The 23401-nt window shown below is 33.2% G+C and overlaps 1 protein-coding gene and 1 long non-coding RNA gene across 2 annotated transcripts in view; one reads left to right on the top strand and one right to left on the bottom strand.

Annotated features, from left to right (window-relative positions):
* LOC120782506 (hypoxia-inducible factor prolyl hydroxylase) overlaps positions 1 to 23184 on the top strand; it is a 103394-nt gene extending 80210 nt beyond the window's left edge. The window contains exons 3-7 of the mRNA XM_040114814.1: positions 18713 to 18860; positions 18936 to 19055; positions 19126 to 19206; positions 19374 to 19513; positions 20282 to 23184. Of these exons, the coding sequence (XP_039970748.1) occupies positions 18713 to 18860; positions 18936 to 19055; positions 19126 to 19206; positions 19374 to 19513; positions 20282 to 20813 (1021 nt within the window). The 3' untranslated portion in view covers positions 20814 to 23184. The remainder of the gene's footprint in view (positions 1 to 18712; positions 18861 to 18935; positions 19056 to 19125; positions 19207 to 19373; positions 19514 to 20281) is intronic.
* LOC120782511 lies at positions 5358 to 11987 on the bottom strand. The gene is made up of 3 exons (XR_005706264.1): positions 11834 to 11987; positions 7028 to 7143; positions 5358 to 6529 (listed from the first exon to the last, which is right to left on the bottom strand). It is a non-coding gene; the product is annotated as an uncharacterized LOC120782511 (long non-coding RNA).
* Positions 23185 to 23401: the final 217 nt, after the last annotated feature.

Raw genomic sequence — 23401 nt, 5'->3', positions numbered from 1 at the left:
GTATTTAATTTATAAAAATAACACCGAGTTTGTTTTTAAATTGGGTCAATATGACCCGAGGACCTTAAGTTTGTGTAGTATTTGAGGAACCGGAAAGGTTAAACGAAATATATACATATATATATATACATATGTACATATATATATATACATATGTACATATATATATGTATATATATATGTATATTGTATTTAAAAACTTAATATTTGAATTAAAATATAATTTTTATATGCATTTTTAGTATGGATACTAATATATAGTATATGTACATATATATTACCAGTACTTGTACTCGTTCGATTCGCTACTCCCTAACGGTTGATGAATCGAAGACAGCTTGGTTTTTTGTTTATGAGAGAAACAATTAGCGACGTCGAGAATATTTGTAAAGGCATATGTACTTAATTGTGATGAATAGTTGATTCGGTACTAGGAACCTATTAATTAAGGTTAATAATGGATATTTATACATATAATATTTGTAATAAAAATATATTATTCCTAAATATGTTGTTGTAGCAAAGAAATAATAGTTCTGAATATTGTTGTCGAAGTGTAAGCCCTCGCGCTGCTTTTAATCGAATAGTAGACTTTTTAGGTAGACTCAACTGTCGGGAAAGGCTGTAAAACGTAAAATATGTCGATTATTTGTACAAATTTAAGTACTTAATTGCACAATGCGTCGCAATTTACAGTTCGATCGATTTTCCTTTGAATTAGCGTTTTATTTATTGTAATTCTAAGAATGTTCATATTTTATTTACACTTTTAATGACATGATTTATGTCTGGAATACATGTATCTACCTATATTTTACTGATATGTATAAATATTTCAGAGTCAGAGTCAAATAAAAAAAAAATTATTACGATATGTGAATGCAGTTTTTTGTATAATATAATATTTATTTGAAATATCATCTTTTCATAAAATTGAGAAAAACTTAAATTTGTTTAGTATTTGGTTGATAAACCTTTATTTTCATTAACCGCCTTCGCTATTTGAGGCATACTATTCAAACAAATATTATCATTATTTTTTATATGTATGTGTCTGGATCATTCAGGCACACATCCTTTATGTTATCTTTGAGTGGGGCTATTGTAGAATTTCTTCGGGTATATACCTTCGATTTAAGGAACGTCCAACAGTTTTCGGTGGGGTTTAGGTCGGCTGAATTGCTCGCCTAAGGTAATATATTGATATCCAAGTTGTGAAGGACATTAGTCGTTCGTCGGGAGGTATGGCAAGGGACCTCAGCGTGCGTATAAGTGTATTGGGCTGCTGGAGGGTTCAGTGTTGCCAAATATGGTACAAAACCATATTGAAGTACATTGGTGTACTGCTCACTATTCATCGTTCCCTCAACAAAATAAATTGGTCCAGGACCTTCCACCGATATGCAGCTCTAAATTATTACATTGAGGGAAAATTTTACCGTTTTTTGAATGCAGTCCTCCACATAACGTTCACACGGTCTACGTCGCACAAATTGAATGGTCTCTATCACTGCTTCTAGCCGTCATTTGTCGCTAAAGTTAATCTTTGTTAAGGAGAAAATCATGTTAAATAGCAGGGTAACTTTGAGTGGGGGACGTTCATAATTTTTATACTCTCGCAACAAAGTTGCTAAGGAGAGTATTATAGTTTTGTTCACATAACGGTTGTTTGTAAGTCCTAAAACTAAAAGAGTCAAATATAGGGTTATATATACCAAAGTCATCAGAGTGACGAGTAGAGTTGAAATCCGGATGTCTGTCTGTCCGTCCTTTCGTCTGTCCGTCCGTCCGTGCAAGCTGTAACTTGAGTAAAAATTGAGATATCATGATGAAACTTGGTACACGTATTTCTTGGCTCCATAAGAAGGTTAAGTTCGAAGATGGGCAAAATCGGCCCACTGCCACGCTCACAAAATGGCGAAAACCTAAAACCTATAAATTGTCATAACTAAGCCATAAATAAAGATATTAAAGTGAAATTTAGCACAAAAGATCGCATTAGGGAGGGGCATATTTGGACGTAATTTTTTTGGAAAAGTGGGCGTGGCCCCGCCCCCTACTAAGGTTTTTATACATATCTCGGAAACTACTATAGCTATGTCAACCAAACTCTACAGAGTGCATTTCCATATGCAGTTTAAAAATGGAAGAAATCGGTTAATAACCACGCCCACCTCCCATACAAAGGTTATGTTGAAAATCACTAAAAGTGCGTTACACCGTCTAACAAAAAACGTAAGAAACACTAAATTTTACGGAAGAAATGGCAGAAAGAAGCTGCACCCAGGCAAAAACCATATCTCAGGAACTACTCTACCGATTTCAATGAAATTCGGTATATAATATTTTCTTAACACCCTGATTACATGTACGAAATATGGGTGAAATCGGTTCACAACCACGCCTTCTTCCAATATAACGCTATTTTGAATTCCATCTGATGCCTTCTCTGTATAATATATACATACATTTTAAAACTTTACACAAATCCGGTATTTGAAAAATATGTAAATGACGTATAATGAAATCTCGATTATCACTTTATCATGCAAGAGTATAAAATGTTCGGTGACACCCGAACTTAGCCCTTCCTTACTTGTTTTTATTATTTTTCTGTAGGATCTACTTTTATCTTTTAAAAGTTCGGCAATAGCACTTTTGGTTTTCTGTAAAATGCCCGATTTTTTTTACCTATTTCCTAAAAAGTATATTTTTCATTGTTGGTATTATAAAGCTTCAGAAAATTTCAAAAATACTAACCTTACAAATAAAACTCTGGAATCTATGAAATAATAGTTAAACTCTTATAAAAAAATTCGATTTCTTCCATTACGCCACACAATTTAACTCTGATAAGCCAGAAATCACAAATACCAATTCCAAGTGAAGTAAGCATTTCAATTTGATTTCGTATTTAAGTTCCGCTAATTGTAACGGTATATTTATTTTATATTTGACACCGAGTAATATGTAGTACACAGCCTACTTAATACTTAGGCAGTGGAAAAAATTGAAATTATTCGCCTAGCAAGCTTCCCCAGTACGTTATTCGTAAATTTTTATATTTATTTACCATGTTTCTAATGTGTTGGCGGGGTACTGTATGTATATTAAAATTACATCTAAATATGTATGTATGTATGTATGTATATATGGAGTCATCATCTACGAATTTGATGGATTAACTGACTTCCCCATTTCTCTGTCTGCTATCTTTGCGCGCTGCTCTCTTGCTCTTCTAAGTAACAACAAAGTTATCGCCATACACGAGTCTCAGTGGTATAACTGCTATTTTCAATGCTACCGAGTTTTGTTTTTGCTTTTAGACCAGTTTGGCTATTGTGAATGGCGCAAATAACAATGACAAACTTAATATACAAAGATTTTTTTATTCAAAACTTCAGACTTCAGATGAATTATACTTAGTTGTTTATAAAAAACAAACCTGAAACGTTTCTTTACGCGGAACGAAGAATTTCTTCGACAACGTAAGAATCGCAAAAATTCCGCATGAGTTGAAAACGCAGAGTTGCACCGCAAGTGTTGGCTGTTATTTAAATATCTGGTAAATATTTTGAATTGTTTAATAATATTTTTCTATAATATGAGTGCAAAATACAACATTCCCCGCTCAATTACGTAATAATTACTTTTGTATGAGCACATTAACTGATTTACTGTACTGAATATATGTATGTATGTATGTAGACTGATTTAGTTACCGATTATTAATTAACGAATGCTAATTGAAGGTCGTTTAATTTATTTATATAAAATCAGTTAAAAGAAAATATATAAAGCTCTTGAATTATTTATTTACATATTTATAACAATTTTATATTAAATATGATTACTAAAAATATATTTTTATATTTCTAGACAATATTTTATGACCGCTTAGGTAATGTAATTAAGAGAGAATTTAATTAAAACGTGTCCAATTAAGCGGAAAATACTATAAAGATTTCTCGCAATTGTTCGGCACGTAGATAAAGGGGAAAACAACATCCATTCCATCCGTCGTCATTCAATTATTCCTCAATATTTATTTTGTCGCCTTCAAAGTAATCCCCATCAGATGTAATATATGTAAGTACTTATGCCAACGATTTTTCCAGTCCGGCAATTTCAGTTTGGGGAACAAGAAAATATGATACGGAGCCAAATCTGGTGAATACGATGGTTGATCGATGGTATTCATTGCTTTTTTGGCTTTAAATTCAGTTTTATCGGGACGAGTCGAGCAAGAACCCGGTTTATATCCAAATTATCCACCAAAATCATTCGAATGGACTCGCCAGAGATATCGATGATTTTCAAGCACCATTCATTCACTTTTTTAATACTGTCATCAGTTGAAAATATCGAAGGTCGTCCAGAACGGGGCATGCCTTCAACGATCTCTCGACCGACACTCATCGCCTTGTGTTTTTGACAAAACTGAATCACCGTAAGCCTTTTTCTAACATTCGCACCGATTCCGCACACGAAATTTGAACCAAACTCTTTGTTTGATATTTTCATCCATTGTAAAAATCGCAACGCACTACTGCGGTACCGACTTAACAACTGGTGTAAACAAACTGGTTGACAGATCGCGCTCATAATTGGCATAGTAATTAATTACAGTCCTGCCAACTTAGCAAAATACATAGTTTTGAAATATGATTTACCCGGGGAATTTAATTACAATTTCCGCGTGTTTTTTGGTTCCAAGGTGAATCTACTATACAAATCATGTATAAACAGTTAAGAGAGATCATTACTATTTTGTTTTAAAAACAACTGAATAACTTTGTATCTGATATTAAATCCATAAATATTTTTCATATATTGTTTGTTTCTATAATTATATCTTTAACTCTACGAGTTACGACAGAACTAAGTGTCTATTTACACATTTTATAATTTATATTAACTATGTCACTGAGTTGTGCGGTTTGCTAATGAGTCACTGAGTTGCCGTAAATAAAAAAAGCATTTAAACAAAGATGTGACTCATCACGTGTAACTCTTATGAAGTCATTTCGGTTGTTTGCGGTTATATGACTTAAAGTCAATCAATGTAACTGTCACATTAATTTATAATTTATATGTAGGCATTGCTCAGTAAACTGTTTCTGTAGTTTTAAAGATATTGCTAAGGTATCTAAGTCGTATCGTCAACCTCTAACATCATAGTCGCAAAACGGCTGTAAACTAGTGAAATCGACAATTAATTTTGACAATTTTTAGTTTTGCTTGATAGCATAGTCTATGTATCTTTAAGAGAACCTTCAAAAAATATGCAGGAAATAATATTTATCTGCTTAAATTTTTAACAAATCAAAAAAAATTAATCTTTAACAAAACGGCGGTTTTTCCAAAATAACATCGTTTATTTTAAATTGACTCTTCAGAGTGGTTCAGAAAGTCGAAATTATGATCAAAAATCATTCTCAAAGAAGAGATTTGAATCTTTCCAATGAAACACTTAAAATTGCACATCGGAAAAATGCTATTTAAGGGATTAAAAAATATTTATTTCAAGACATCCGTTGAATATTGATATTAGACAATGTAATAATATAAATTCTTTGACGTAGATTCCACTAAAATATGGTTGGTATTATCGATAACGACACTAAAATATTGTATGCATTTTGAATTGATTTTCCCATTGTAATGGGTTTTCGTCCATAGCTGAGGTATGCTCAGCCGCTCCAGGGTCAGCCTTGGGACCCACGAACCCTTAGCAAAAAAGACTAGCTTTATCCTCGTATAGTTGTATCCACACCCCACCCCTTATGTGGACAGCCAGACCAGCCTGATGTGTACAGTGGTGATGAAAACGAACGAGATTGGCGAACCAGGCGTTGACGCTTGTTGAAGCTGGCACGGTGATGAAAACGAACGGAATTGATGAGCCAGGCGTTGACGCTTGTTGCGACTGGCACGGTGATGTATACGACGGGCTCCTCTGTATAGGAGAGATTTCGTTAATAGCCAACCGTCTTCGTTGGCCTCCAGCTATCAACTCCCACAGTACTGCACTTACATGTCGCCTGTTAGTCGCGTTAGTTTTCACTAACGGTGCCTTCCGGTACGTAAGTACGGTACTGACGCTGTTCGAGGCAGCGCAGCTGTGCTCCTCGTAGTAACGGTCGAGCCTTTGCGCGTACCGGTATCAACCCCTGCTTACTGCTATTTTCTGCGCGATGCTGGGCGACCGTCCTGTTCGCCGAGCTGGAGCAAATGATCGAATTTGGTGTAAAGTGCTTGCTTTTATAGCAGCATAGCGCAGCTTTCGTCACCGTAGCGAAGTAAGTTGTATGCGTATGGTGCGTTAGTACGTATGGTCTAGCAGCTTTCATCATCGTAGTGAGGTAAGTTGTGTGCGTAGTCAATGCGGTGAAGTTAAGTACGTATGGTGGTATGGTGAGGGTACATGATGTACTGTGGAGCGAAGTTGACGTAAATTATTGTAAGGTGGTAAAAGCCACGTTACACCATTTATTGAACAATTGTTGTTAGGATGCTTCTTAAAAGCCTTAAAACAAAAAAAAAAAACAATTATTGAAATTTTATAACTTGTGTTGTGAGACTTGTATAATGATTTGGAAATAATTTCAGACTAAACATACTCAAAAATTTTAAAAACTTATCGATACAAACGAAGTCAGATACCGCCATTCCCAGCGGTGAAGCTCTCACTGAATGGCGTACTTGGAGTCAAACCACCAGCCATTGTTGACGAGAGCTCGAGTTGCCGCGAGAAACGAGAGTGACCCTTGCGCAGTTTCGCCCTGTTAACCCCACATATCTTACACCCCTCTCCCTATGGTCAAACCCCGTCGAAACAGCACGTTTTAACAAACAAAATCTGTTATAACAACAAAATCCTTTTGTATTTTTCTGGTATAGTTTATCACTTATTTAGCATAATTGTCCTTACAGGTATATGAGATAGCTGAGGAATGGTTCTAAATTTGTCGATAAAGGGTCGAAAACAACTACTTATGTTGTATTTTAAAATTAAGAAACTCACATTCTTCATTCGAAACAATATCCGGTGTATGATTCAGAGGTTGCAAGCTCTCTCTCAAATATTGTACACAATTGTAATTTCTCGAGCGGTTCTCCACAGTTTTAATTCTGGCGTTTCTATTAAAACATTAAAAGCAAAAATTATTCATCTTCTATCACTTTTATTTATTTGGTTTAAGTATTTTTAAAATAAATTACTTCAAATTCAAATGCCTGACAAAAGTAACAAACAGTCAAGCGTCCACAAACACCACACACCTACACACTCTCACTCACTAAAACTGATTTTCTGCATTCTGTTCCATCGTCGCTCAGCGAAATTAGAAAAAAAAAATCGATTTCCGAAATGTCTACGTGATACTTATTTGCCCATCTTGTTTATGTTTTGCCGTGGGTTTAGCTAAATATTTGCCTACATGTCTGACAACATACAGGCCAACCATAAAGAATAGCAAGCAGATGGAACGCAGGGTAGGTAAGAAGTACACAAATCTCGTTTGTTTCGAAAATTTGGAGCCTGCGTGCTCTAACTCATTAAATCTTTAACTATCCATCCCTTTTGGAACAGAGCAGCTTAACGCAAAGGGACTAATTTTATTCGCTGAATTTTGCCAACGATGCAAAGTCTCAAATCCAATTCGCCAATGCTTGTAAACAAGTAAATATGTATGAAGTATGTACGAGAAAACAATAAACAATGAAAAAGAGAAATAGAAATGGCAAGTTAAGCGCCGATGTCTACCTGTGTGTGCGCACATGCGCTGCTCCCAAAATGTCTGAATGATCTCTGCATGGGCGACCTGACTGTCGGCATGTAGCTGCATTTGTGTGCGTGGTAATATATATGTACAATATGTACCAATGGATGTGTTTGGTTTCGGCTGGCGTACTTCTTTGATTCCTCTTTCTTTAATTTCCTTATTTTCAAGGTCACCGTTTATCTTGGCGCAATTGAACCAAATGGGGAACAATGGCTAAGTGCAGCAGAGGCGGCAGCGCACAGTGGTGCGATTGTGTTCATAAAACGGTTGTAAAATAAAATGCTTGAAACTTTGGATTCATTCTAAGCAAGATTCTAAGTAAGAAGAGATATACATGTGTATATAAATTCTCTTCTTTAGGTCACTAAAACATAGAAAAATAGAGACCGACTCTCATTACCACGCTAGCAATAGTGGTTGAGTATTTTTCCACACATTCTCCTGGACATACTTCAGTACTAAATTGACCAGAGCCATGGCAAAACCGGATAATATTTGTTAAAGAGGTTAGTAGAGGTATATAATGAACTCACATTATGCGCCAAATTGTTTCAATGGGTCGTTCAGTTAATAATTTCTTGTGATGACAACAGCTGATCTTATTGAATTTTTTCGCAGCGCATTATGTATTAACAACTAACGTTTGTTTATGAAAAAAAATTCTTCAATTTTTTTGAAATAGTTTTTGTTTGGTGTTCTATCGAAGATGGAAGATCTAAAACAGCATTTTTCTTATATTTTACTGTTTTATTACCAAATGGGTAAAAATGTTGTTCGAGCAAAGGGAAAATTATGTGATGTCTATGGAGAGGACGTGTTGTCCAAATTTGTTTGCAAAATTTCGTTCAGGCATTTTCGATCTTGAGGATTCATCACGTCCTGCCTCTTGAAGCCGATGTGGATAAAATGAAATTGTTGGTTGACGCAAATAGTTGAATAACAACTCGAGAGATTGTTGAACTATTAAAATTGTTTAACGTGATCGTTCACATGAAACGTCTAGGATTAATTTCGAATTTGGAGAAAATTTTTTTGGTCGCATTAACGACTGTGATTTGCTATCAAAAATGAAAGAAGTGATCCGCAATATTACTGGCGACGAAAAGTGGGTTGTTTCCAAGAATCTAAAGTGCAGGAGATCATAGTCTAAATTTGATGAACTAGCTTATACCGCTTCGAAAGTCGATAGTCACCAAAAGAAGGTTATGTTGTACGTTTTGTGTGATTTCGAAGGAATCGTTTCTTTGGACCTTTGGCCTAAAAATACCGCGATTAATTCTAATGTATTGTGATCAGCTGGACATACATATGTATTAAATGATTCACTCAAAGAGAAGAAGACAGAATTGATCAATAAAGAAGGTGCAGTGCCCCATCAGGCTAATGGAAGACCTAAAACGAATTTGATGGCTCGCCAAAATTTTTTGCAGCTTGAATGTGATGTACTAACATACCAACCATATAATTCAGACTTGGCACCGACCGGAACCAGGTCTCTGCATAATCGTTTGGATAGTATAAGCTTCACTGTAAATTAAAATATCAGAAACCACTGGACCAGTTTTTTGCCTTCAAGGATCAACAACTTTATAAGCGTGCGATCAATCTCTTGTCCGAAAGATCGCAAAAGGTAGTAAATAAAAATAAGTAACAACTAGTCCCCCAATTTTTGGAATATCTATCAGAATTTTGTTCATGTCTTTTTCTCCTTAAGAATCTGCTCATTTCTCGGAGCCGTCGATATTGGATGACTATAACATATAGTTGCCATAGAAATTAAACGATCGAAATCAAGTCCGCTTATGGGTCTAGAGAATAATATTCTTAATTTGTTCTTATATCTTGAAGACATATAAAAGTTGGGCTATTTCAATGATATTTTTTTTGAAATATTTCAAATGAACATACATATATAATAATTAATAATTTTGAGGGAAATCTTCCCACTGTGCAGGGCCTGACCGCATGAATCAGAGGCACGTCGTTGACAGCAAACGAACAGCTTAGCAAAGCAAAAGCAGAAAGCTGTCGCTGCCGAATATGTTTGAGAGGTTTCGCAGTGAATACGCGCAAACAGTTTCGTAAACGAATATGAGCTTTTCCATTCTATGTGCAAGAGTGATCGACGAGTCTCTGCCTATCAGTGTCCTTGAAGTATATACGCAAGTCGTCGACCTAATTGAATTTGGCCGCAAAACGCATTAAGTTGCAAGCTTTCTAACGGTGCTTTTCTTCAAGGCGAGTGAATCCGGTGCTCTTGCTGACCTAAAAAGCTTGCTAATGTGTGCTTTCTTTTCTCCCAGCGCTCTAAAACTTTTCCACCTAGATAGTAGATAACTGCACTTTACTTCGCCCATTTTCGACTTTTTCCAAATTTCTAGAGACATTCTATATAAAACGTACATACATACTTATGTCCGTCCATTTGGTCTGTGCGCTACGTGCTCGCCATCATGACTGAGTGCCAAGCAAAATTAACATTAGAGTTTGTTAGACTTTTAAAACGACGATGACGGTAGTGTAAGCAGTAGAGCGTGTGTGCGGAGACGCTGACGCGCTGGCAAAAGCAAAAATCGGCAGAGGCGAAAGAAAGCAACGATAGCATTAGAAACAACAGGGGGCAATGTGTCTTTGCACGAGCATTCATATAAACATAGATTTGTCTAAAAATAAACGCTGGAAACGCAGTGAAAACCAAATAAAACAAAAGCAACAGCGCAATGCTAACAGCGGAGCAACAACAAAACAACAATAAAAACATTAAAATAAACACACAAAAATATTGATCATAAAATCAAACGAAATTTCGGATGTTGGACGTTGCCACCCAATAGAAATTTGATGATTTTTTTTTGTAGACAACTAAAACGCAGCTGCTTTTTCCATAGTATGATTTGTAGAACTGGCGTAAGGTCAAGCGGAGATTAAACTTTGATAAGACATACTTGAGATTCGGTGAATTTCACACTTGATACTCAAATTTACTACTTTTATATGTAGGCATATGTGGAGGCATGACACTTTTGTCTTTGTTTTTATTGTACTGCCTCTTTTTCATTTCAATAAATTACCGCTATTATTCGTAAATATTTTGCTATTCTATTTTGAGCATTATTCATAACACTTTGAAGACTCAACTGCATTGATTTTATATATCGTGCCATTTCGCATGATCCGGATTTGTTTGAGAATTGTGCACAGTCCACTTAATAGCCTGTATGCCTTTATTTTATTTAAAAGCTGGTTTATACACAAACTTATTGTCAAAAAAACTGTATGTCTCGCTTTTCCCACATCATTTGAATTTGTATTTGAATCGTCACCTAGAATTTAAAGTTAGAAATACACTCCAAGGTTTGATATTAACCTCTAAGTAGGTACGGCTTTCAGAAATTTATTATTATTTTTTTCTAACAGTGAGTTAGAATGGTCTTTTCGACAACGTTAACCGTAAAATAAAAGTTTTGCTAAGCTAACTTCATATAATCGCAAACAAAAGTCAAAATAAATGTGATAATGCCAGTGATTGGTGGCATTGGATTTCATTCTGACAAGAGCGCAAAAAAGTTAAGAATCTGTTATGTTGTGGCGGCTGATTCTAAAGAAATGTATAGTACCGCAACGTGTTTTGTTAATTTTTGCCGAGGTTGTCTGCAATCTTGTTTTCAATAGATATGATATCCTCTAAACCGTATAACGGTAGTGCCAAGGACTGTGTTTCATTGATCTAATCATGTTTGGATCGGTAAGTTGTAATCCTAAAAGGTGTTACTGTGTATGGTCCGGAAACAATGTGGCAATCAACTATTTTGAAATAAAAATCCGAAGATGTCGTTTGTTCACAGAGTAGTTATTTCTCTATTACGTCCTAAAATAAGACCAATTATTGGTCTGTAGTTATTTTTGAGTTCCTGAACGGTCTGTAAGCGGTCACCTTCGGTTATATTATTAAACCTTAACCACACTGCAATTTTGAAGGGTTCAAACCACCGGAAGTTAAATTATTTACACTTAGTTTTCATGAAATTGATATTATAAACACTTACTTGTATATGTGTGTATGTATGATGTTTAGACAGAGACCCGTGGCTTTAAATCTCCTCGCCGCGTTTAACAGTTAACACCACGTCAAGGTCACGTGCCTACGTGTCCCTGCACTTGTACACGCTTTGTTCTTCAGAGGAGAATATCCACCCCTATACTCACCTTTCTAACCAAAAGTCAAGCATCCTCTACAAAGCGATACATTTACGAAGCGTGCTCTCTGAGATAAATATTTGGCTTATACTCAGAGATTTTCCTTTAGTCAATTATTTATACCGATGCTTTGTTGGTATATGTAAATATATGTATTTATATATTTCTTTCTGTTTTTGCATATTCAACCAATATTAAAGCCCAAGAAATCCTTAAATCCTCCGATAGCAATTAAATTGTTTTTATGTATGACTTTATATACAGGCGGCAACACCTTCACAAATATATGTAACAAATTGTCTCTGATTCAACACAGTGTGTTAGTTCAGTCGAATTTAAAGGTACCCAGAAGGAAAAGTAGGCGACCCTATAAAATACATAAATACATAGATCAGCTTGACGAACTTAGCCTATTTGGCCATGCCCGCCTGTTTGTATATGGATACGCGAACTAGTCTGTCAGGTCTTTATACATCGATCAAAATTTTACGCACTTACTTTTTTTCCAAGAAAGTTATAGCCTCCATACGAGTTCTTGGGTTAGATTATTGTCTAATACAATCCTAAATCCTTAAATCTCCGAATATATCCTTCAGATCTGACCACCATAATACATATATAGCTGCCATACAAACTGACCCATCAAAATAAACATGAAGATAAAAATCTTTTTGCATCCTTCATGCTATAAGAAATGCACCTGTGTGTAGCCATAAAAGGCAAATTATTTTTTGTTTGTTTATAATTTTTCTCCTAACTTAATATTTTCGAGATTTTAAACACTCGTGGGTGGATTTGTAAAAGCACAGTGAATACGAACTAAATGTAACAAAACATTGTATTTCCAAAATAAAATACACATTTATAAGCCACTGTATAGTACTTAAGCTCACGCGAACTCTTGTTGAGGGCGTTAGTCACCAAATACTCCTATGTTTGTATGGCAATTACGCTTGTGCGAAGACAATTATTAATATTTTTGCAAAAGATAATTCTCTCAACAATATGTACATACATACATATGTACATATGTATGTATTAAAGTGCGCCGCATTTAAAAACGAGAGAATTGCTTACATACGAGTATAAATATATATTTGTTGTCATTGTTGTTTTTGGCCCTACTACGTGAGATTTTCATTTAACTTGTACGAATCGATTATGCAAACACACACTTGCATACATTTGTGTACAAAAATCGGATGTATAGCGTCCATGGGAACTCATACTGAACAACCGGCAACACGCATGACGTGCACAACTACAACGCCGCAACTTCGTACGTTTTTTCACATTCGTGTAAACGTGCATTCGTACGACTTGCATTTTGCCGAAGACTTGTGCGATGACAAACAGTCGAAGGTGTGCGTTGTCGGCGGCAAATGCTAGTTGGCTCATTCAATTTCCAACTCTTGCTAAGTGCGGTCACAAAGTGCGCAAAGCGTGATGTGAAATATCTATAAACTACCAAAAGCTAAATTCATAAATAAACTAATTAACACACTAACAATTTGATAATTTAAGAAATGAGCAAGTGAAATTCATCAATGAATAATATTTTAGAGTTGCCCAAAGGAATATATTAAAAAAAAAAGTGAAAAATCTCATTACCAAAAATTGTGCAAATGCAATTTGCTGACACAACAACCAGTCTGTAGCGGCATTTTGTTGTAATTGTACACACGTGGAAAGATAAAAGTGCTAAAAGCAATTGGAGAAGCAACAGTGGGAAACAGAACCCATAGGTTGGCTAATATTGACCGCACAGGCGACTATCTGACAGCTGCTTAAACACCAACACACACACTCACCATCGTATATGTGTACAAATGCGTACGTGCGAACGCAGCACAACATAAAAGTCAATAGTAAGCAACTCCAAATATCACGTAGTCCCCTTTGGCTATTGCTTTGGAAGCGCCAACATTAGAGGCAAATTCTTGCTGCTCGCACTGTCTACCGCTGCTTATTCGTCTGCGTTGTGCGGGAAAAAGGGGGTGTGTCACAACGCCGTTTGTAAACGCTGAACTAAAATATAATTGCGTCGGCCTCCCTCAAGCCGTATAGGGCTGTGCGTGTGAATTGGTAATTTGTAAAAACTGCAAAAATAAACTCCGAAAACAAATTGGGTGCCGGCAAGCGAAAAAGTGTTGTGCGTGACACACAAATTAAAGAAACAAAGTTTAAGTTGCCAAAAATTATTTGCCGTGCAAAAATAAAAGCGAAAACCAACAATAAAAATTGCTCAAGGCCGAAACTGATTTCCAAACTGTGATTTCATTCATTCATCTATCAGAGGCTGAGCGCGCATTTCGGTTTTGTGTTTCTTTATTTGTAAACACCAGAAAATATCGTCATCATCAATTTATTCATCTGCTCGTGTATGTATTTGTTTGGTTGTGATTAAACACTAAAAGAGACTGTGATTCTTTTTAATTTAATTTTACGTTAAAATATTAAATTTTTAAACTTCTTCGCAACTTATACGTTACGTTCCTCAATGAAATCCGAAGTATTACATTGTAACAACAACAACCAATTCAACAGTTGTTTAAGTAAAAAACTAAAAGTGAAAAAATCGCTAAAAGAAATGTCTACGAAAATGATCGCCTCTCAAGTAACCGATTATGATAGTTTCTTCAAGCGGGCGGCGAAACCCTCCAATGCGGAACAGTTCTTCCGCGACAGTTTAGACAATGGGTAAATATTGAAATATGCAGTAATTAAGTGTACATTGGATATTTGTTAAGTGTAAAGTGAGTTGCCAAGGGTTATAAAATACATTGTATGTGAATAAGCTCCGAGAGCTTAAGGGCTTAGACAAAACATTGCTATATAGAAGGATGGAATTATTATATGCTTGCAAAAGACTTAAATACTTACAGATTATAACTGGTTCTTCAAAATTTTCTTATTTATTAATATTTGTGCAAAAAGAAAATAAAGTAAATGAGTAAATACTTACATATATTTTTTACCGAAAATTTTGGTAGATTTTAAATATTGTATTATTTAATATAAAAATATTTGTTCACAGTTTCTAATAACCGGAAAAGTAAAAATAAAATCTGTTAGTAATTAATTTAAATCTTAATAATTTTAGTTTGAATTGCTTTAACAGAAAAATCGAAACCAATTTTTCCATGAAAATATTTACTAATTTAAAAGAAAATACATTTTGTTGTTTGTCTATTAATTCTTTTTACATCGTCTCTTTTTCCGGTTCTCATTAATATTGTAAAAATATTAGTTTGTAAGAAAAAAATAATTAGTTGTACCTGTGTTAAAAAAATCTTTTATGTGTTTGGAAATTTTAAAGTTTTTATTTTTTATTTTTTGTTTTATTTTTTATAAATATTTTTTTTTCGAATTATTTTTTTTTTATAATAGAAATATATATAAAAAGTACGTGTCACATTGTTTGTCCGCGATGGACTCCTAAAGTACTGAACCGATTTTAGTAAATTTTAGCACACTGTGTCCGGTTTGAACCAAATTAGAAGATAGGATAGTAAAAACAATTCATAAATAAAAAATACAGTGAAAGCTCTATTAAGCGGACAACTCTATTAACTGGACAGAAAGGTTGGTTGGTAACCAGACATTGAGAAAGCAGCCTTAAATTTGTTATTATTTCCAATAATTTATTTCTATGAACATATTAAAAATTAAAACTCAAGTACAATACCTTGGATTCTTATACCGACAAAAACGTTTTCCCCTTTATTCGTAAAGAAAATTTTCGCTGTATTGAATAGTTTATTATATGAATAATAGTATAAAATGTATACCACAGCAACGCGTTGCCGGATCCACTAGTAGAAATTATAAAAACTAAAAAAAATTATTTGAAAGCAATTTGTTTTATCAAATGTTTATTACGAATTTAAAAAAATATGTATTCAAACGCATGCATTCTTTAAGAGCTTAAGTACTCTAAAGAATATAAAATCACACTTTTATTATAAATATAATATATATGTACTTATATGAAAGCGGATTATATATATCTATAAAAAAATGTAAATTGGTGTAGGAATTATTTTCAAAATGGCTGTCTTACTTTGTTTCCCAATGCTAATGGAACCTTCGGAGTATTCCCGACCACACCTAAACCTCCGAACAATTTTTATTTGTAAGTCAGTTTTGGATTATTGAGAAAAATGTTAATGGAAAATATTACTCGGTTAGTAGGCGGGATCTAATTCCGATTAACTGTTGTATTTTGGACTGCATATTTTCATTCTTTCTGCTTATAATATCGATAGTTCTGGATAATTTTTAATTGAGTTACCAAAGTCCCATATATAGAATGTCCCGCTTTTGCCGGAGCAACGCAAACAAACCTCGGATCCCAACTTTCAGTCATCAATCTGAAATAGCACAAAAAAATAAAATACCTAAGCAAATTTCTGATAGGTACAGGGCGCTTTGTCGATAGCTAATATCCATTCACAAGATTTTTTTGAGGGATCTGAGGGATCTTTTCTTTTAAATGTTTTCCAAAATAATTTTTGCTCAAATATCGTTTTAGCTTCACACATTTGTATATCTATACCATATTTACTGCTTCGAATACGTAAATACATAGAAGTATGTAAATGTGTGTGCCAAAATGTGCATTTCAAAGCAAAAGCAATTGTGTAATTTTGCAAGCGACACAATAATTTACGGTCGTAAAAAACTAAAAATATTTGGCGCCGTTGCATTTATTACATATTTATTATTATTTGCTATGTACCCGTATTGTATTTATTGCAATTTTCAGTTCTGTTTTGTTTTTGCTTGTTTTTGGCATGTGTGGGGTTTATTGTTATTTAGCATTAAATTACTTTCGTAACAATTTATTATTATTGGCGACACCAAGTTCTGTTTCATTTTGGGTCTAAAGTTTATTTTTTATACTTTAAACATACCGCTGACTCCGATTATAATAAGTTTACTTATTTATTTATGCTTTCATCCAAGCGAAAAAGCAGTTTTCGCAATTTGTGTTGGACAAAAATAGCTTTTTCGAATATTTGTGGTAGTATTTCAGTCTTTTATGATTATTGCGGTATTTACGCCTTTGTAGTCAGTGTCGATGAGTGAAAGGTGCTATCTAAGAAACGGAAGTCTTTTATGACAGTTATTTAGATAAATTCGAAACTGAGTTTTTTATTTCATATACTGATCATGTACTATATAAATTTGTACCTAGGCTAAGAAATGTCAGTGCAATTTTTTTTATTTTATATATTTTTCTTGCAAATTTTTCTCGAAACAAAATGTTAATATCTGCTACATATATTTCTTTATCAATTTTAAAATTTGTTAAAAGAAAAAAAAATTATTGAAATCAGAAATCCTCTCTAAGCACAGAAACCGTTAGTTACAAAAATTATTTAAAAGTACTAAATATGAAACGCAACTTTCAAGAATAAATAAAATCTCACTTGAGTAAAATTAATTTGCACGAAAGTTCTTCACTAGAAATCAATTTTTCTCTATTTTTTTCAATATTTAATTTTAAGTTGTTTTTAAAAGTTGTTTGTAATTCAAATCGTAAATGAAATTTTTTTATGAAAAAAGTTATAAAGAACTATTTTAGTTGCATTGCTTACTCTTTATATATTATTAGAAATAACATTAAAAATTAAAATTAAGAAAAAATCATAAAAATATTAAAAAGGTAAATAAAAAGTTAAAATCGAATAATAACTAAAATTATTAAAAAATAAATAAATAATGAAATGAAAATATGGAAAATATGAAAGTTAATTTCTAATTTAATGATTTCGAAGTTTATAAAACTTAAAATCATAAATTTTTACTCCTGTTTAAAAAATTGTTGTTGGATTACATACAAAAATAAGTTTACGCAACTACAATTCTCAACGCTTAGGTTTTTTATATAGTCTCATCAATTTATAAGTTATAACGAACCGAAAAAATAGTTATAAACAAAAAATTTTGATCTATACATCTTACATAAAAATATACATTTTAACAATACACATGAGTTAACACACAAGAAAATATGTGATAAATTCAGATTTCTGTAATTGATTATTCGTTGATTTTATATTTCAGCGCTTGCGATGCTGTCATCAACTCGTTACCTTACTTCTGTCGAAAGTTTGAGTAATTTTTTTCCTCATTCAAGTTTAAGTGCCGGTTTTTACGGCTACAATACACGTACTTTTGTGCCCAAACATACTTATGCCCTCTGTACATATGTATGTATGTATGTATACAGCATAGATTATGAAACCGTATGCTTTGCAGTTGTTGGGTGAACGTTTTGGTTCTCACGTATTCTCCAATTCACTGCAGAAATAGGTATACTTGTATATCACACGAATCATACCTGCGCACGCTTAGCGTGCGTTTGCTGAAATCCTCGAAATATTTGGAACTTGTTGTGAAGAAATCAAGTCAATGGCAAATTGGAAAGAATAATAATATGTGTATATACTATATATGGTCTAAGTGAATTTGAATTTAATTTAATAATAATATATGTTCTCGCGCATGCAACCCTGTGTGCTGACTCTTGAGATTTTTTCACTCAGTGAATACCTCATACAAAACTACAAAAATGCCCTTAAATTTTTTTTGTTAATTTTAAAATATGCCAAAATATGTATAAAATAGAACATTTTTGAAAAATAAACACTTACTATTTTCCAAAATTTTTTTCCGATTTTCATTCTAAATAAATCACTATTTATTTCTTCTACTTTTAGCGAGCGCCGCTATGACGAATTATGTCGAAATATTATCAGCGACATGAATCAGTACGGTTTGTCGGTGGTCGATGATTTTCTAGGCGTCGAGAAGGGCCTGCAGATTCTCAATGAAGTGCATCGCATGTATTCAGCTGGTGTCTTCAAAGTAAGTCTTATATTTGCGCAATATTTTTTTAAAATAAATTATATTAATTTTTTGTCTCTCCATCTCTCCCTGTAGGACGGCCAACTGGTAAATAATTTGCGAGAAGAAGAGCTGCGCACAATACGCGGCGATAAGATAACGTGGGTTAAGGGCGTAGAACCAGGCTGTGCAAATGTTGGCTATTTGATAAATCAGGTATGTTAGTGCAAAAGCGTATTTATAATAAATTTTCTAACATTGCACTTGCTCCATTTTGTTTTTAAAGATTGACGCGGTCATTTGTCGGGCAAACACAATGAAGAACAATGGTCAAATGGGCAACTATAACATTAAAGAGAGAACAAAGGTGCGTGCGTGAAACATAAAAAAATATAAAAATTTTAAATTATAAAATTCACCCACATTTTTGTGTGCTTTTGATGTCAATTTTTTACCGTTAAAATTATACATGTGTGTTGTTCATCCTTAATGTAGCCTATGTTTTATATCATTTTATTATTTTCATAATTTTAGGCTATGGTGGCTTGCTACCCGGGTTCCGGCTCGCATTATGTGGTGCATGTCGATAATCCGAACAAAGACGGTCGTGTTATAACGGCCATTTACTATTTGAATGTCAATTGGGATACGGACCGCAGTGGTGGCATTTTACGGTAAGTTTTTTTTAATTTGTTTAATTATTGAACATCATATTATGCAATATGGCTATTCGTGGCGAGAAAATTCAAGGAAATCGTATGGTTTAATTAAACTCCCTTTTTGTGCACAGATTTCATATAAACTATTTAAAATGTTAAGCAACTTTTTTTCTTTCTTTCTGTAATTTTATTTTTTGTCTTTATATATTTCTTAATTTTTTTAATTTTTAATTTTATTTAACTACTAATTTTTATTTTTGTTTACTATTATTATTATTTGACTTTGTTGTATTTATTATTATTTGTATATAATTACATTGTATTATTATTTATTTTTAATATTTTTTTTAAACTTACACATAAACTTATCTTCACTTCCTTTTATCTTTTTAATTTTTTAATCTTTAATTTTTATTTTCTAGTAATATGTATTGAATAATATACATACATATGTATAATATATATTTTCTTTAATTTTGATCCCGATTTTATATTATTGTTTCTATTTGTTTGTTTTTCCTTTTTATTCTATCACTTATTTTTATTTTAGATTAGGTAATATTTGTCTCACTTATTTTTCAATTATTAATTATTTTAGTTTTATTTTACTTAATACGGTTTTAGTTTATTTTATTTAAAACATAAAATAAATTTAAATGCTCTACAGTAAATAAAAATAAATTACTTACTAATTACCTGACTCGTTGACACAATTCTACTTTATAAGTAAATATCTACAAATATTTTTCATAATAATACAACAACTCTCTATTATGTTTGCAGAATTTTCCCAGAGCACGGTAATTCAGTTGCTGACATCGAGCCGAAATTCGATCGTCTGATCTTTTTCTGGTCCGATCGTCGGAATCCCCACGAAGTGCAACCCTCACATCGCACCCGCTACGCCATCACTGTGTGGTATTTCGACGCGAACGAACGCGAAGCGGCGCTGAATCGTATTAAAAACAACAAAAATAATGCCAAATCAACAACAAATACAACAGCGAGGGCGTCGGCGCCTACGAATATGCACGACAACTCGAGTACAACGCATACAAATCCGCAATTGAACACCAGCAATGCGTCGGCGCCGACAATAGCAACAACAGCAGCAGCACCACCAACAACGGCAACAGCAACAACAACGCCAACAATGCCAACACCCGCAAATACCAAAATGGTTGCGAATTCGAATGCGACCATAAACAACAGTAAATGTGCGAGTATAAACAATGCGACGGGGAATATCGGCGAGCACCACCACACGAACAGCAACAGTGCGGTGCTTGCGAATTCGAGTGAAATTTGCACGTAACACCGCAACCAGCTGTTGTTGTTGTTGTTGTAAAGAGAGAAAAAGCTGCTCTGTGTGCTGTAGCGCGCGTGTTTCTTGCGTTTGTGTTTTTTGTTTTGGTTTTATAAGTTTTTGTGATTTTTGATGATTTTATTTTAATTGTGTGCGGAAGTGCTATAAATGCGTAGGAGCATAGGAAAAGAACAATAACAAATTGGAAATGCATAAAATATTATCCTAAACTATGAAAATTGTATGTATGCTAGAAGTATTATATTTACGAATGTAATGTAAATATATATGTAATTCACTAGAACTAAACTCTTCGGCTTCATAGCTTAGGTAAAAAGAAAGCTTAATGAAATATTTGTATTACATATGTGTACTATGTATTATATACCCATTTGTACGAACATACATATATATGTATGTATGTAATGCATGCAAACATTTGCGCCTATACCTGAAATGTGATAAAAGCGAAGAAACAATGTGGGAACGCATTCTAGAGGTGTGAAACGCTGTAAAGCCGCTAACTTAGTCTAAGTATTGCGCGTTTATGAAATTTCTATACAAAATACAGTTGTATGCATGCATATACTTACATATGTATATGTACAAATATTAGGGTGTCCATTATTTGACTTTTTTGTGCTTTGTAAATGATTTCTAAAGTTTCAGCTTTTGCCCCAAATGAAGTACATTTGCATATAATGTACTGTATTCATATAGTGCACCATGTCGTATGAGCAACACTCTATGAACGCTAAACATTTTTAAATGTTGTAGATATACTTGCTTAATGCAACATATCAAAAAATCGTACGGAAAATAGAATTTATGTCAGGTTTAAATTGGAAATAAAGAGCTTGCTTCCGACAAAAACTGATACCCCTACTACGAATTTCAACTCCACTCGATTGAATTGAAGTTCAAATCAACCCAACTCTTTTTTTGGGATATTCAACTATTTTCAGTTGAAGTTTGATTGCTGTTGCCAACCTAAAAAATAAAGATTTTACATAATGTATAATTAAACAACTGAAAATATTTAAACGCAAAAACAATTTAATTTAATTATTCCTCATGAAAAGGGGAATAATTGTTAAAATGGACATTAGTGTTGATTACCGGTAGATATCAAGAATGCATTTTAAATGATTTCAGCTTTGAGTTGAAGCAACCTGCTATGGTTGTTGCCAAACCTGCTTTTAAATATTATAAACTCTATATTTATGCGCTATGTATAAAACATCAATGAAGAAAAGGAGAAAAATGCTTTAACAATTTAATTTTACTCAAAAAGTGTATCCCAAGAAGTAGTAGGTTATATCGAAGCTTTATCTTTGAAACACTTCCATTAATTTTCTTTTAATCTAACCAAATTGTAGATTGTCTCGTTCAGTTTAATACCGAATTTGAAAACTTCAACCAAAATGCAGTCGGGTTGAAATGAAAACCGTAATAGGGGCCTGAAACTTTATGGGGCATTGTAAAAAAAAAAAATTAACTTGAGCAATAACGGACATCCTAATATATATTTATGTGCGTATTTTGTGCTCGTCATACGAATGTATGTATGTGTGTATGTACATGAATGCACTTGCAAATAATACAGTATGAAAAACTTATCAAAGCTTTAAACAGATTTGCTATGAAAAGTCACTTAGCAAGCCAAAATAAGGGCAAAAAATTGTAATTACCAATAATGAGTTGTTTAGAATTTTATTTTAGGCGCTAAACGGAAGCTTATTGCTATGTATATACATATAACTGGTATATATAACTGGTGAATATAACTGACTTTGCTAATTATTTAAGCTAACAATTTTGTGCTGATAATACCAGTTGACATATTCGCTTAGTTAAAGTCTAATTTATTCGGTAGTATTTCAAAGTGATGATGGAAATGATTGCAATTCACACAAACACACATGCATTATTAATGTGTACGTGCACAATGGCATGCAAGCAAAAGTCAAATAGCAGCTGGCAAGCAAATATTAGCAACAACAACAAGGCGTAATGCAATAAGCTAAATGAATAATTAAATATAAATAACATGCATACATATATACATACATACATACATATATACTCATTGAGCACGCATAAATATTTGTTCGTTTGCGAGTGCGTGTGTGTGTGTGTGCTAATGGAACTAGTATATGCTTTATAAGAAATGAAGAAGATAATGCAGACTTTTTTGTAATATACTAAAAAAAATTTGTATCATTAATATTCATAAAACACATAAATATATATATGTACATATATATAGAAATATTTCTACTTGCATAAAACAATTCGACTACTAAACTTAGTTACCTTGTATTATATATAATTTAGTATGTTGTTACACATACATACATACATACGTACATAAATAAAACCAATAAGAGCCTGTGAAAAGCAAAATAGTTATATAACAATTGTGTAAAAAAAAATGCAACCAAATTTATTTGCTAAATAAAAATGTATACATAAATAATTTATTATTCAAATGAAAACAAGTAAAACCTATAAAAAATGTGTGTTTTCTGGGCGGTGCATAGGCATTTGAAATATTTGTACATAAGTACAGTGGCGATCAAAATTAAGTGAATATG

This window comes from Bactrocera tryoni, chromosome 1 (genome assembly GCF_016617805.1).
Source record: "Bactrocera tryoni isolate S06 chromosome 1, CSIRO_BtryS06_freeze2, whole genome shotgun sequence".
NCBI lineage: Eukaryota > Metazoa > Arthropoda > Insecta > Diptera > Tephritidae > Bactrocera > Bactrocera tryoni.
The sequence above is the reverse complement of the archived record's forward strand: the minus strand, read 5'-3'. Positions and strand labels throughout refer to the sequence as shown.